Below are 13,928 nucleotides of genomic sequence, written 5' to 3' on the forward strand. Positions count from 1 at the left end.
TAAGTTGCACACAAAGCTGCTGTGTTTACAAATAAATAAACCCCTCTATACATATTTCCCACAAGTTTGAACCAGAATGATTGTGTCATCTTACTATGGTAAGTCTGCCTTCTGTTCCCTCTACTCACACCTGGTAAGGATGCACGCTATGCATACACCCATGCGCAATGCATAGTGGACCCAGTAATATTAACTAAGCTTGTTTTGCTAGTTTGGAACTAAGAACTACAGTAAATATCATTGATATTTGTCACAGGTGGGTAGAGTACTCAAGCAGTTGTAATGCACTTATATTGTTTATATTAGGTTAAATAGGAACAAGGTGAGCTCTGGCTTGTCTATTGCCGTCATATAAACGAGCCTGTCAAGACGGCCGTGAACTTTGTCAGTTACAAAGTTCGGAAGTGTGACGTCACATGAGAACTCTGCATTGGATAAAATTCATATCAAATTAGAATTTGTTTGTCCAATTCTTTTTTTTATTTTATTTCATTGCAGTTTTAGAGAACTATTTAAATCCCATGCTTGGATAAGTGAATATAAATCTCTGACCAGAATTGTGTACCTTACAATTGCATGTGCTGTGTCAGATCTCTAAAACCTAGATTTGATCTCATTATGGTGACAATACATGATGAAAAATCAATGGGTAATGGAAACAAAACTTTAGACAGGATAATATTGATGGGAGGAAGAAGTATGAAATAAAAATTAAGTAAATGGAAAAAGAAAATGATGTTGATGATGAAAGTCCTGCAGTCGCCAAATCTCAAATTGTCTATGCACACTTAACAGATTCATTGCAGGCTTAACAAACTGCTCTGTAATGCTGGCCAATCTTTCTTCCTGCAAATACACAGTTCCTAATGATGGTGCAAATCAGCTCTTTCAGGGCTGAAAAGACACCCTGTAAATGTCTCTCACACTACCAGACTTATTAGTTTCCGTATGATCTAATTTTCAGCTACACTGGTGTAATCATTCATGCCAATGAGAAAAACAGGCCATGTGGCTGTTGCTAAGCAACATATAGCACTCTTTTCCCTCCTGCCCTCTGGGAGGCGTTACAGAAGCCTACGGACCAGAACCACCAGGCACCGGAACAGCTTCTTTCCCACAGCTGTCACGCTTTTGAACGCCTCCTGACATAAAACATAAACTATAAGGACTGTACTCCCCTATCCTCTCATACCACAATAACACATGGACTATCCTCACACACACACACACATCACGGACTGTTTTCTTCACACACACATACAACCTGTAAATTTTATCTGCCATTATTTATCTTGTATTATATTATATACATATATAATCCATTCCCTACCATTCTTGTATAATCTATATATTCTGTATAATCTGTGCATACAGCTTCCACATTTATATTTATACACAATATCTATATCTCTTGGCTATAACCCCTTATAGTCCATACATACATAGTCTTGTACATCTGTAAATAAATATTTATATCTCATAGAGCACTTCTGGATAGATGCTAACTACATCTCGTTGCTTGTACTTGTGACAGTGCAATGACAATAAAGTTGAATTCTATTCTATTCTATTCTATTCTATACACACCATCTAGCCACTGAAGCCTTGCCAAAAAAATTCCTGTATCATTACATCACGCCACAGTCTCTGTGGTAGACATTATGCTGCTATGCTAAACAGCTGCACACGGCTTGTGCAAAGAAAACACATTATGTCAGTGTTTATTGCATTAAAATACACACACACACACACACACACAACTGCTGCCCAGTCACCTACCCCCATTATCTGACATATGGAGCCAACAGAAGCAGCAATGGGTCTTTTCTAGCACACATAATTTGTGGCACGCATAATTATAAAATATTCATTTCATTGAAAAAATAACAACAAAAACAAAAAAAAGCAAGAATCAATATATTTTTGCAGCCTGATGCTCAGACATCCGTCTTTAGTTTATTCTGTATTATTTTCATAAGACGGTTATTGTATTCAATTATAGATGAACATTTGGAAAAGATAAATATTTGAAATATTTTATACTATTTTGCACATTCTGCTGTTCAGTATTTACTTGACTTGCACCTACTAGATGAGGGTCTCACACTTCAACTCCATGTTGAGAGACATTTCATGGACACAACATGGAGGGATGAGGCATAAGATGAACAACATTTGTTTAGGAAATGCATCCCTAAAAACTTCAGCTCTTTTAAACAGAGCAGTTAATGTAGGGTTCAAGACTTCATACAAGAATAATTTCATGTTATGTACATTTAAGATATTTCTTAAATCAAATCTTCGTATTTGAGCTATATATAACGTGTAATTTTGCCTTATTAATCAATATTGATGCACATTATGCAAAATGTATGTGTTTGTGCTTTAAATGTAAGCAAAGTTGTGCACTGTTATCAACAGTTGCTCAGACTTTTGTTGCTAAGCAATGTCCAGGTCTTATAAAGAAAAAAGCAGTTCATAAACATAAATTTAAAAATAGTCTGTACTTACATATCAATCTATTAAGTCGTGGCTTTCTTTCAGTTTATTCACATTAAACTAACAGAAATTAGTTGGATCAAATCAGTTCATTAGGTGTTGTGTTGATCTGACCTTAACTGAGTTGACTGAATTCACTTTGTGAGGCCATTTAAAGTTAGCAGCAGTAAAATGCAAATAAAATGAAATCTCTGAACAACATGTATTCATCTTTTTATTTGGTGAAAGTCCTGGTGAGAAAATGGCAGAAGAGCTTGAAAAAGATCTCACTAAATACGTTAAAATTCACAAGCAATATAAACAGAGAATAAAATGATTTACCAGCCTGGAAAATAGAAACTGTATTGTTATAAATTTGCAAAAGTCCAATGAGAACAAAATTATTCATCTGTTCGGGCTGATTAAAGTAATTGTGTTTTATTACCTTAACTAGCCCTTTCAACATAACTGTAAATTTAGATACAATAACCTTGCTTGACTATGACTTCACCAAACCCAATTCGATGGACATCCGCTTATTCCATGACTCATCTGTTCACAGATTTTTCACTGGAAAGAAACTCCAGGTTGTTCACGGAAAATCAGCATATGCGCAGATTTTTCTAAAGAAAATTCAGCTGGGGAAGGTGAAATACTTAGATGCAGAGCTACTTGACATGCTATAAGACTGGCATTTGCAAACCAGTTAATCCTGGAACAGCATTCCTTTTCCATGACACTGATTGACTGTACCCCCAATAGTGGAGGCAAGGAAGACTGTGAATGTTAGCTTTTGCAACAGTGCTATGACAGCTTCCACTGTGCAGTTGAATACATATGAAGGTATATTTAGAATTTTAACAATTAATATAGGCAGTTCTAAAGGGGGTCTCAAGTATTCATAGCTCTCATCTATTTGCAGGCAGCTGTGGTTTCTAACCCTCTCAGGTACTGGGTGTCCACTATATGGTGATTTTTTCAAACCTGAACAAAGTCATGCACTATGTAGCAATTGCAGTTTAAATTAAGTTAACATCATTCCCTCTTTGGTTCAGCTATTTTTACCAAAATACTTTTCAATACCATTTTTATTCAATCAAGCTCGAGTTTAAAAAATATCTCCTGTTAAAATGTCAAAACATTGAGACATGACAGAGAGAGAAGCAGGAAAAAAACACAATCATAAGAGGCATTAAAAAGTAGGGCAGTTATTTCCACAAATAAGTCTCTTTAAAAGATAAGAAGCAAACAGTAGTATTTCCCTAAGAGCCAATGACCAGCAATAACTGATTCAACGGCACTCTGGTTCAACATATTTGAATGTAAAATATAAAATATGGAAGAAAACAGGGTGAAATTTCAATTTTCTTTCAAATTGTTAAACAAGAACAGGTTCAGATTTTTTCACAAAGGTTCCCTTCAGATTATTTTTGAGTTCCATGATCTACTGTACACATGTTCTTTACACCCTATCAACTGAATAGTGGGTGAAGTCACTTCACCATATCTGGTCTGGAAAATATAGGTGCTTTTCCAATGGCAAGTCAGACACTAACCGGTAAGTGTGTGCTTCGGTTCTACCCCAGAACCATTATAAGGTCTATTCCTCACTATTGTGGATGGACCATGGGCAGGCAACAGCTCTGCTCAAATCTCTGCTGATGTTAGCAATGGAGAACCTCGAGGTTGTGGTTCTGATGACCTGAAATAAACCCAGATTTCATTTTGTGTTATAGAAATACATTGTTGACCCAAACATAATGATGAAGACTCAGATCAGCTGATTATTTTGCTAAGCATAGAATTATAATTATATTCTCGCATTTAAATTTTGTGCAACCTTCTGGATTTAGGTAATGAACTTAAAAGATGTAAACCAGTAGCTACACAGGAAATGTATTTTTTTTTTTAATCCAGAGGGAAAGTAAAATTCACATCTCAAGGTAATATTATATAGTTCTGGTGTTTCACACTGTCAGAGCAAACCTGCAGCTCTGACAGAAAATGACCACAGCTGCATCATTTGTCTTTTTTAGTTTTTGCCCATTCTTCAGAGAAACAAGCAGCTTGCTGCGCTGCTAAACCAAGGTCCTTCTGCTGCAAAATTTAACACGTTCCTGGCGCTGCTCATGATAATGCTCCTAATTACACTCCTCCGTACTGAGCAGACAGTCTGTGTTCCACAGCTATACTATAATGTTGTTTAGAGTTTGCCATGAGGTAATCATGAGTCAATCCACGAATGCCGTCAGCTGTCAATCAAATCGCTTTGGTATCGCTTGGCATGGTTCTGCTACTACTATCTCTGAAGTAGCTACAAAAATCTGAGAACAGCCAGGCAGAACTGCGCTAGATCTGCTAATGGAAACGAATCTGATCAGGGCAGACCAGGACCATGTAAGTTAGAGGCGGTCTAGTGGAAAAGTGCCTTCAGTTGCTCAGCAACTAAGATCTGAGCAACTGTTGATAACAGTGCACAACTTTGTTTATAGTGTTTTTTTTTTGGGGGGGGGGGGGGGGGGGGTTTACCAGTTATTTGTTATTTCTTATTTGTGTGTGAATTGTGAGACAGTTATTTTTTGTTTTTTGAGCATATGCACTGACTGATGGCACTTTTTAAATTTCGTTGTTCTTGTGACAATGATAATAAAGATTTATCTTATCTTATCTCTCTTATCTATCTTATTTAAAGCACAGCAATAAGGACAGGGAGCTCACAGTTCAGATAAATGCTGCAGTTTGCAAGTCAGGCCCCTTTGGTTCATCAACCAAAGCTGCATGATCTGAAAGCACAGCAATTGATCTCAGTGGATCCATTTATGTGATTTAAAAAGTATGCAGTAAAGTTGTATGCTTTTACAGCATTTAATGAGGAGCTATATTGTTGAATATCTATTTTCTGAAATGGTCTTTTGACCAGAAAAAAAATCCTGCTGATCTTCTATGCAACAGTTCTTCAAAGCAAGATGAAATGACTTAATACTAACTATTGTTTTGAGAATTTCATTTCATTCATAAACTGAATATCTGCATTTAAACCAAACTTTGTAGAAACCTTAACTACATGCAAAATGTATGTTTTATAGATTATTGGTTCAGCATCTCAACCTCATCATATGGAGGTGTACGTTTTTGTACTGTTTTCAAGGGAGCTGTAAGACAGAATATAAAAATACAATAAGCTAATACAAAAACAGCTCAGCTGAGATGAAAACACACTGCATCATCATCACCATCATCATAATCACTGAGGATTTGAGACAGTACAATTCTGAGCAGCCAACCAACAGGCTGAGGTTTTTACCAGAATCTAGTTATTTTGGATAATACATATGAAGAAACATCATGCATTCTTACTCTACATGATCTTCCATTCCTCCAGTTGCACCTGTGTTTTGCTGGCATGGTGAACACCACAGGACACCCACATCGATCCAAGCAGTGTTCTCATAATACGGTGGTTCTTCTTGTGTCTCAGTTTATCTGCTCGCCTCCTCACCCATCTAGGTGTAACAGTCTATGTGTCTCTGTCTGAGCATGTGTTTCAGAGAGAGAAAGTGGATAGGTGTGTGTGTGCAGTCTACTGGAAGGCGAGTAGGAACATGAGCACTACATTAATGATAATAAGCAACATCATGATGACAAACACAACCACCTTTTGGGTATCTGGGGGTAGGTTACAGCGCAGAAGGGTGTTAAAGAATCCCATCTTCTGCCTATTCCACCGCCCAGAGCCATTGCCGCGAGCCATCAGTCCCTTGGTTTCCTCCTCTTCCTCCTCCTCAGCACCTGTTCCCTGTCGCCTTTCTCTGAGCACTGAGCCTCCACACCACACCGCGTCAGCTTGTCCCACTCCTTGACTACCTCTGTCGTCTTCTAAAACAGATAGCCACCTCCGCTCGGCTCCGACAGTCACCTCCCCTGCTTCTCCTGCCACTTTGCCGATGCTCAGCGTTGCCCCGGCCTGCCGGTGGAGGCTATGTGCCTATCTATATCTGTGTGTGAATCCGCAAAGCTATTTATGTGTGTTCAGCACCATTCGTTCCTTTAATGATTCTTTCTTCTTTTAGGGCTCAGGAAACTCCCCTCTGTTTTCGTCGCTCAGCAGCCAGTTTAGGATTTCTTGTCCTTTGAGCTCCTCGTCTCAGTCTCCCTTTGGTCAGGATGTGAGGATGAAAACTGGGGGATGGGATACTCCTTCTCCTCGATACATGATCATGCCCCCTGGTTTCTGTTCTCTTCTTTTTCTTAGTCAGTGTCAGTCCGATGTTTTTCTAGCACATTCTTCTTTCACCATGTCCTACTAAAGCTCTAGACTGGCTGAACATTTTTCATCTCTGAAGCTTTTTCCTATCTCTCAATCTTGGTACCTTCTATCTCTGTTATGAGCTCACTCTAAAATGGAGCTCAGTGCTGCGTGAATCTGTGCTACCTCAACCATCCATCTAACAACCAGAATCGGGAGTCTTTTTTTCCTCCTTTTTAACTGTGCCCACCCCTGCATCACTGGCAGCCAATCAGAATGTGCAGTGTGTCAGCACATCCTGGATACCGGACTGGTTGAGACAAGGGCATAACAACCCATGGGAGGGATTCAAGTAGTGTGGGGGTAGGGTAAGGAGCTGACAGGAAGAGGGGCAGGGTGTAGAGGAGGCCATGCAGGATAAAAAACTGATCTAAAACAAAAGTGTGTGCTGTTTTGTAACTGCATAGTTGCTGGGAATATAATATTCAGTGTTAGTAATTATCTGCTGTATAACATAATGAAAAGGTTAAGCTGTTAACGCATACGTTCTTAGGTCTAAACCACATTTTTAAAATGGACTTGCCCATTTGAGGTGTGAATCTAAGTGCAAGGAAAAAACATAGCCTTCTTTTTGTAAGAAGAATTGAACTATCTGTGAAGTGACAGTAGTGACATTACACAATTCAGATAATGTGTGTGAGGGGGTGCATGTGCATGTGTGTATAGATGGATTTGAATGAGCGGTTAGTGGTATTAATCAGGGAGTTGTGATGTTGCAACCACAGCTATTAATGGAAATTCTGCACAAACCTGCAAGTTTCACCAGTAATCAAAAGTTTTCTGCAAATCTGACCAATTATATTAATGTTTTCTGTATTTTCTCCAGTTTTGGCTGAACATTCTTTGCAACTCAGCAATCACAGCAACTGAGCAGAATTTTGATCATCCTCTTAGGCCTCTTCTAATTTAACATCTTGTTTCACATCTCTTGAAAGCCAAGCCCACAAGATGAGGCATGAGTGACGCTAAACTTTAATACTTGCCATTTTTTCTGTTTTGCTGTTATGGATTCTGAGTTTTCCTCTATCTCTTTTCTCCTCTTCTATCCCCTTACAAGCACACGCTGCAGCTTACAAAACCATATTTATGTGTGACTGCCGCCAGTCATATGTAAACAGACTGAAACCGATTAGACTACTGTTGAAGGGTACAGATTGCAGAGAAGAATAAAAAGTCCTTGTCTCACTTGGTGTCACCCCTAAGGTGAGCCGAGTGTGGCCCAGCGCTGGACGGTGAATGTAACTCTGTATCTGTTCCATTTCTATGACATGTATGTGTCATGTTCCGTGTTTTTCTGTGTGTTTATTTTGAGTTTCCTGTGTCTCTGAGTCTCCCTGTTGTCCTGTCTCCCTTTGATTACTCCCAGGTGTTTCTCGTTCCCTAATTACCTCCTGTGTATTTAGTCTCACCTGTGTCTCTGTGTTTTGTCGGGTCCTCGTCGCATCGTGTTTGTCGAGTCTGCCTGTGTCTCCAGTTGTGAGCATCTGCCCTGCGCTCCTTTGTGCTGCCTGGTCTTTTGGACTTTTATTTTCATTAAAAACTATCAATTCATCTCGACCTGGGTCTGTTGCCTCTGCCTCACCACCGCACCTCATGACAGTATGACTTGTCACATTTGATCATTTTTCGGCATTAAAGCCTGTTTTTATATAACTAAATCTCATTATTTCTCAAGCTAATTTACACTGAGGGGTTCTGGTCGGGTCCTGAAACTGGTCAACGAATGTGTGTGGTCCACAGAGACAAAAATGAATGAATTTCAGCAGTGCTGTAGAATTTGTCATGGGTGTCACTAACACAAGTAATGGCTTGGGACATCTTCTGTGTAAAGCTGGGCTATATTATATCATTCAGCATAATATCGATAAAAAGAAAATTGCCTGGGAATGTTCTTTTGTATTGTCAGATGCTAATTTTATGGTGCAAATATGTCACCCCATCATTCTCAATACATGAGAATCCGTTCAAAATCATTATTAGACCGAGGGAAGGAAGATTAATTTATTTTACCAAACAGTTTTTTTTGGCTAAGAACTGCAGTTGAGGGCCACAAACATACGGAGCCCTACAGGAGACATGGGGAATTTGTTTTCTTTTGTGTTCCGTTGCAATAATGTACTAATCTGTTCATGAAGCATAACTGAACACTGTAAGCCTTTCTTACAGTGGCCACCGTACTTTCTGCTTTAATACAAGGTTATATAAGGTCTTTCCATGAATGTTAATATCTCTTTGTGAAATATCTGAAATTTTATATATTTTTCTTTAGTATAGAAAGGCAAAAAACCCTGTGATATAAACAGAAACTTTCCATAAGTAGGACCGAAATAAAAATGCATCCTAATTAATAACAGTTAAGTAATAATTAAGTTGCTACTCAGTGGTGGTTGTTGTGTGTCTTGTCTCTATGCTGCTGTAACTGCGAAATAATTTCCCTGATGGGATGAATAAAGTAATTCTATTCTATAATAAGTCATCTGACAGTTTGATTGTGTCTCTGTTATGCTGGTTGTCTGAATGGTTAAAGGGCCGTTTTCATGTTCAGTTCCTGTCAGGATCTGTGTTTTTCTATGTATTTATTTTGAGTTTCCATGTTGTCCTGTCTTCCCCTTGATTGTTCCCAGGTGTGTCTCGTTCCCTTATTACCTCCTGTGTATTTAATGTCACCTGTGTCTCTGCGTCTCTGTCGGGTCCTTGTCGTTTGTAGTGTCAGTCTGTCTTTCTGTTCCTTCGGTTATCCTGTCGCTACCGACGTTGAGCCCAGGTTTCCGCTCAGTCGTGCTGCCAGGTTTTGTGGACTTTGTATTACTATGTTCATCATTAAAACCATCATTTTCACCTCAACCTGGGTCCACCGCGTCTGCCTCTCCACTCAACCACCGCTATTCTTGACAGTTCCATCTCAACCTTAGCAGACATAAACATGCAGTGAATAAATCGGCTTTCAATCAGTGTTTTCCACCAAAGACTTAATAGTAATAGACACGTTTTATTATTATAAAACACGGCAAACTAACACGGTAAAAAAAATTTTCTGAATAAATACATTTTTTCTGAATAAATACATTAAAGAGTAAATGTATCAAACTGTTTTGTAGAACAGTTGCTGTTTTTTCATTGTTAAAATTATTCCAAATTTCCACTGTTTAAAACTGATTTTGGGAAGCATCATGCTGGTTTTAGGTGTGGTTGAAATTAGTAAATAAAAAGGGGGCGTGTGAAGCGGTGCAACCGGAGAGGAAGACGCACACCGTCAGATCTGTGCAGCGGGAGATTTGACTTGATTGAATGTTTTAAACAAGTCAAAAATCTAAGAAAAGACATAAAACAGCAATCAAAGTTCTCCCCAGCGCCGCAGATCTTACATTTAGAAACCGGATCGGAGTTTGCACCTAGGAAACGCGGCCCGGTGCAAGAGGACGCAACTGAGAGGGAAGAAAGATGCTGCCGGTGAGATCAGGACTTTAATTTTCTTTTGGGGGATTTTTGGTGGCACCACTCTTTTTCCTTATCGTTTTGGGGGGGAGGGGTTGACGTTTTGGATTATTAATTTTGGCTCCATACAAACAGGCAGGCCCAGCGGCACAGAGTCAGTCGGGCCCCCCCCCCCCCCCCCCCCCCCATTAAACTCGTCTGGAGCCAGGGCAGCAAACAGGCCTCTTGTCGCACAGATTTAAAATAAATAAGTAAATAATAAATTAATTGAAAAAAAAAAAACAACTCAATAAAAGCATCAAAGATAAAAGGGGCATGGGTTCAAGCCCCCTCGACTCACCCTTTCTGCCGTCCTCTGCACATGCCTGGCTGGGGGACTCCAGGTAGATTCCAGCACAGAGATTGTATCATATTGTATCACATTGCGTCGCATCAGCTACGTCTTCATGCAGGGCCAGCCCAAGGTAACATGTGGCCTTAGGTAGAATTTAGATTTAGCTCTCCCTTCCCTGGATGTCTGGAGGGCCCGACCAACGGCTACTAAGTTTTTTTTACTTAGATATTTCACAACCTTATAATTCTAGATCTCAGAGGTGTCAACATCAAAAAAATTGCTTTTCTGATCTCCAAAGCAGTTTACAGCCAAGTTGCTTTGGAGGTTAAACAGTCAGATTTAATTAGGATTTACTTTGTAAAATAGCAACAAATTTGCTTACTTTATAACAAACTTCATAACCAGCGACCGTCTCTCCTATGGTCTGTTTAACCACTTCTGTCTCAGATCAACCACGAGAATCAACTTGTTTAAAGTTAAAATTCAGTTTCACACAAATACAAAGGTGCTAGCATAAATGTTTGGCTGTTGAACCGGACCGTTCACGGACGCTATCACGATAGGTTTCTCACAAATGTCAAGACAATGGAAGTTTAAAATTTAAAATACATACACAGTTAAAGAGCCTCAGTGAGAACATGTTTATATATTCTTATCTCCTTGGTGCAAAAAATTGATTGAAAATCATTTAATTCACTGCATGTTTATGTCTGTTTGTGTCAGGTAGAGATGGACCTACACATGAAAACGGGTCTATATTAACCATTCAGAGTACCAACATAAAAAAGTCACAATCAAAACTGTCAGATGACTTTATTACCTCTTGAAAATAACTCAGAAATCCAAATAGTTTGGATGTATTTTTTCTTTCTTTCATTCTTATGGGAAGTTTCTGTTTCTGAATGGTGGCAGTAATAACACCAGCCGCAGGTGGCGCGCCAAGGACACAGTCACAAAGAAGCATTGCCTCTGCGCTCATTTGGATGAAGGACAGAGGTCCCAGCAGCGGCGGCCTGGCTCTCCGGTTGAGGATGGTGTTGGAAGGTATATTACTGATTAGTTTGACCTGATTAATATTAGATTCAATTATTTTCATTATCTGCATTACTTAGTTTGATTTAAAATGTGCAAAAGATGCAATTGAATCCTTTGTCTGTAAGACAGGTGAGTTAGTGCCATAACCAAAAGAGTCCACTAGGGGGACTAGTGCACTCTTCTCCACACAATACAAGTGTACTGTAAGTGAAAGAGCAGTGATCTCATCTCGTGATCATTTTTTCTCTTACAATAGTCTCTTTTACAAGGACTACCACAGGCAGGAAGGAGCATCAGGGCGGGGCTCCCCTCTGAGCACCAGCACTGTTTGGAAGAGAGGGACGGCTCCCAGCTTCATAGGGAGTCACCCTGGTCCTGCCAACTTTTAAACACACAGAAACTTTTTAAATGTCCCACCTTTCTTTTTTTTAGTCTAATTTAACGGGGAAAAATTTATTTTATTCTGAAAGTTGGTGCTGTAAACCACTGTTTGAGTATTAATAAACATTTCCGAAGGAAAAAAAGTGCAACAACCACACCATATGTCAGGTAGAGACAGAGAGTGGAAGAGGGAGAGCAACGTCTCCACACTTTTTTCGTCTTTTCATGCTTAATTCCCTCCTTCGGTGGTTCAGCTGAATGGAGTTATCTCTGCTCACGGCAGAACTTTGTTTTAATTCACATGGCAGCTTTGTAGCTAATTACATGCGAGGATATGAGATCATACTATTATGTGAAAACTGAGAGGAAGACAGACACAAGTCAGTTGGGTGTATTTCCTCAGTAAACAGATAGTGGTGAAGACGAGAGTGTGGTGCAAAACCCATAAATATAAAGTGACACCTGTAAAAGAGAAGCAGCATCTGGGTGAAGATTAAAGATATTATAATAATAAGACATTATTATTATGAGTTTGTTTTGTGGATTTGCTTGAAGATGCAGTATATGAATTAACATGCCAAATAAATTAATCATTTGTTTTTGTTAAAAAATAAGTTTGATTAAAATATTATGCAAAAGTAAGAGTGTCTGCTTTCATAACAGAACAATACATAAAATTAAGGAAGTATAAGGCTTCTCATATAGAGGACATTGAAAACAAAAAGATGTATCATATAAAATGTTCCTATTTGAAAGTTATGTTAATATATGGAGCTAAGGGGATTATGGAATAATAAATTATGAGCCGTTTGGGAGCCAAGACACAAAAGCTTGGCTTTTTTCGATTCCTCAAAGAGCCATAAAAACACACTGTACAGCAGGGTCACCCACGGTTTTCAGATAGTTACTTATAAATGTTCAAGTCACAATGATCTACAGTTCAATAGTGTCTAAAAACTCTGTTACAGAATAAAATTTGTGGGTAAGAGTTAGCATAACTCTCTAGCAATACTCTAAGTAGGAGATGCACATACATATCTTAAATTAGGCGTCTCTCGGAGGTGACTTCTCGGGGGGATTTTCACAGAGTAAGATGCAGAAGGGACTTAACTGAGCATAATGGCTATCTGACTTTCTGAAACCAAAAACGTGGGATATGCACATAGTTACCCAATAACTTACTCAAGACCAAGAATAGACCCTTGTGGAACTTATCATTTTTAAATTGGAGGAATTTTCCTGGCAACTTGTTCTTTATTATGGAGATAAGATGTTAATGGCTATTGTGAGTTGCAGAGGGTTGGTCCCGATACTGGTGAAAACCCATAATTTACCAGTTAGGGAATTATCTCCAAAATAAGTACCTCATTAATGGCCAGCTGCTCTCCTCCACCTCCTCCGGGGTGTCCAAATCGATGTCCAGAAGAACAAAACTCTTTGTACAAGAAATCCTCCTCACTGCCGAATTCGTCTCCATGCCCGACCTTTTCAAATGGCCCATCAGGAACAACTAACGCTGTTCAGGGAAGGAAAGGAGTGATAAGTCAAATAAAAAAACAAAACAGGGAAAGTAAAAGTAGCGGTTTCAACATTTTAACAAGCCAAAACATAGTAGATTAACTTACAGTCATGAGCAAGACTATTGTTTTTTTAATGTAGAAATGTTCACCCACAAGCCTTTGTTGCCTCACACATCAAAGTATCCAAATAACTTTAGATAATTTATTTGAATAAATTATCCCAGTAACAATTATCCAAAGAAATTTGAGAAGTTATAAATAAATGTGAAAATTATATAGATAAAAAAGTATTGAGCTTGTTGTTTTTACAATGCAAGTTATGCTCTCATGTAAATTAATATAAATATAATTATCTCTATTTCAGGGTCCACACACATTTCTTGACAGAATTCCATACTATTCAAGGCTTTAAATAAATATTACTTTACATATATATTTG

At 38.7% G+C, this 13,928-nt stretch overlaps 1 protein-coding gene across 5 annotated transcripts in view; it reads right to left on the reverse strand.

Moving 5' to 3' along the window:
• Window positions 1-13,928, reverse strand: part of arhgef4 (Rho guanine nucleotide exchange factor (GEF) 4) — a 63,944-nt gene that overhangs the window by 15,676 nt on the left and 34,340 nt on the right. For 3 of the 5 annotated variants that reach the window (XM_028025655.1, XM_028025653.1, XM_028025656.1), the window contains exon 3: window positions 13,334-13,485. In XM_028025655.1, the coding sequence (XP_027881456.1) occupies window positions 13,334-13,485 (152 nt within the window). Of the gene's footprint in view, window positions 1-4,034; window positions 4,181-5,835; window positions 6,936-13,333; window positions 13,486-13,928 lie in introns of those variants that run through there. The other 2 variants (XM_028025658.1, XM_028025657.1) reach the window with 2 other exon arrangements.

The sequence above is a fragment of the Xiphophorus couchianus genome, chromosome 8 (genome assembly GCF_001444195.1).
Source record: "Xiphophorus couchianus chromosome 8, X_couchianus-1.0, whole genome shotgun sequence".
NCBI classification, from domain to species: domain Eukaryota; kingdom Metazoa; phylum Chordata; class Actinopteri; order Cyprinodontiformes; family Poeciliidae; genus Xiphophorus; species Xiphophorus couchianus.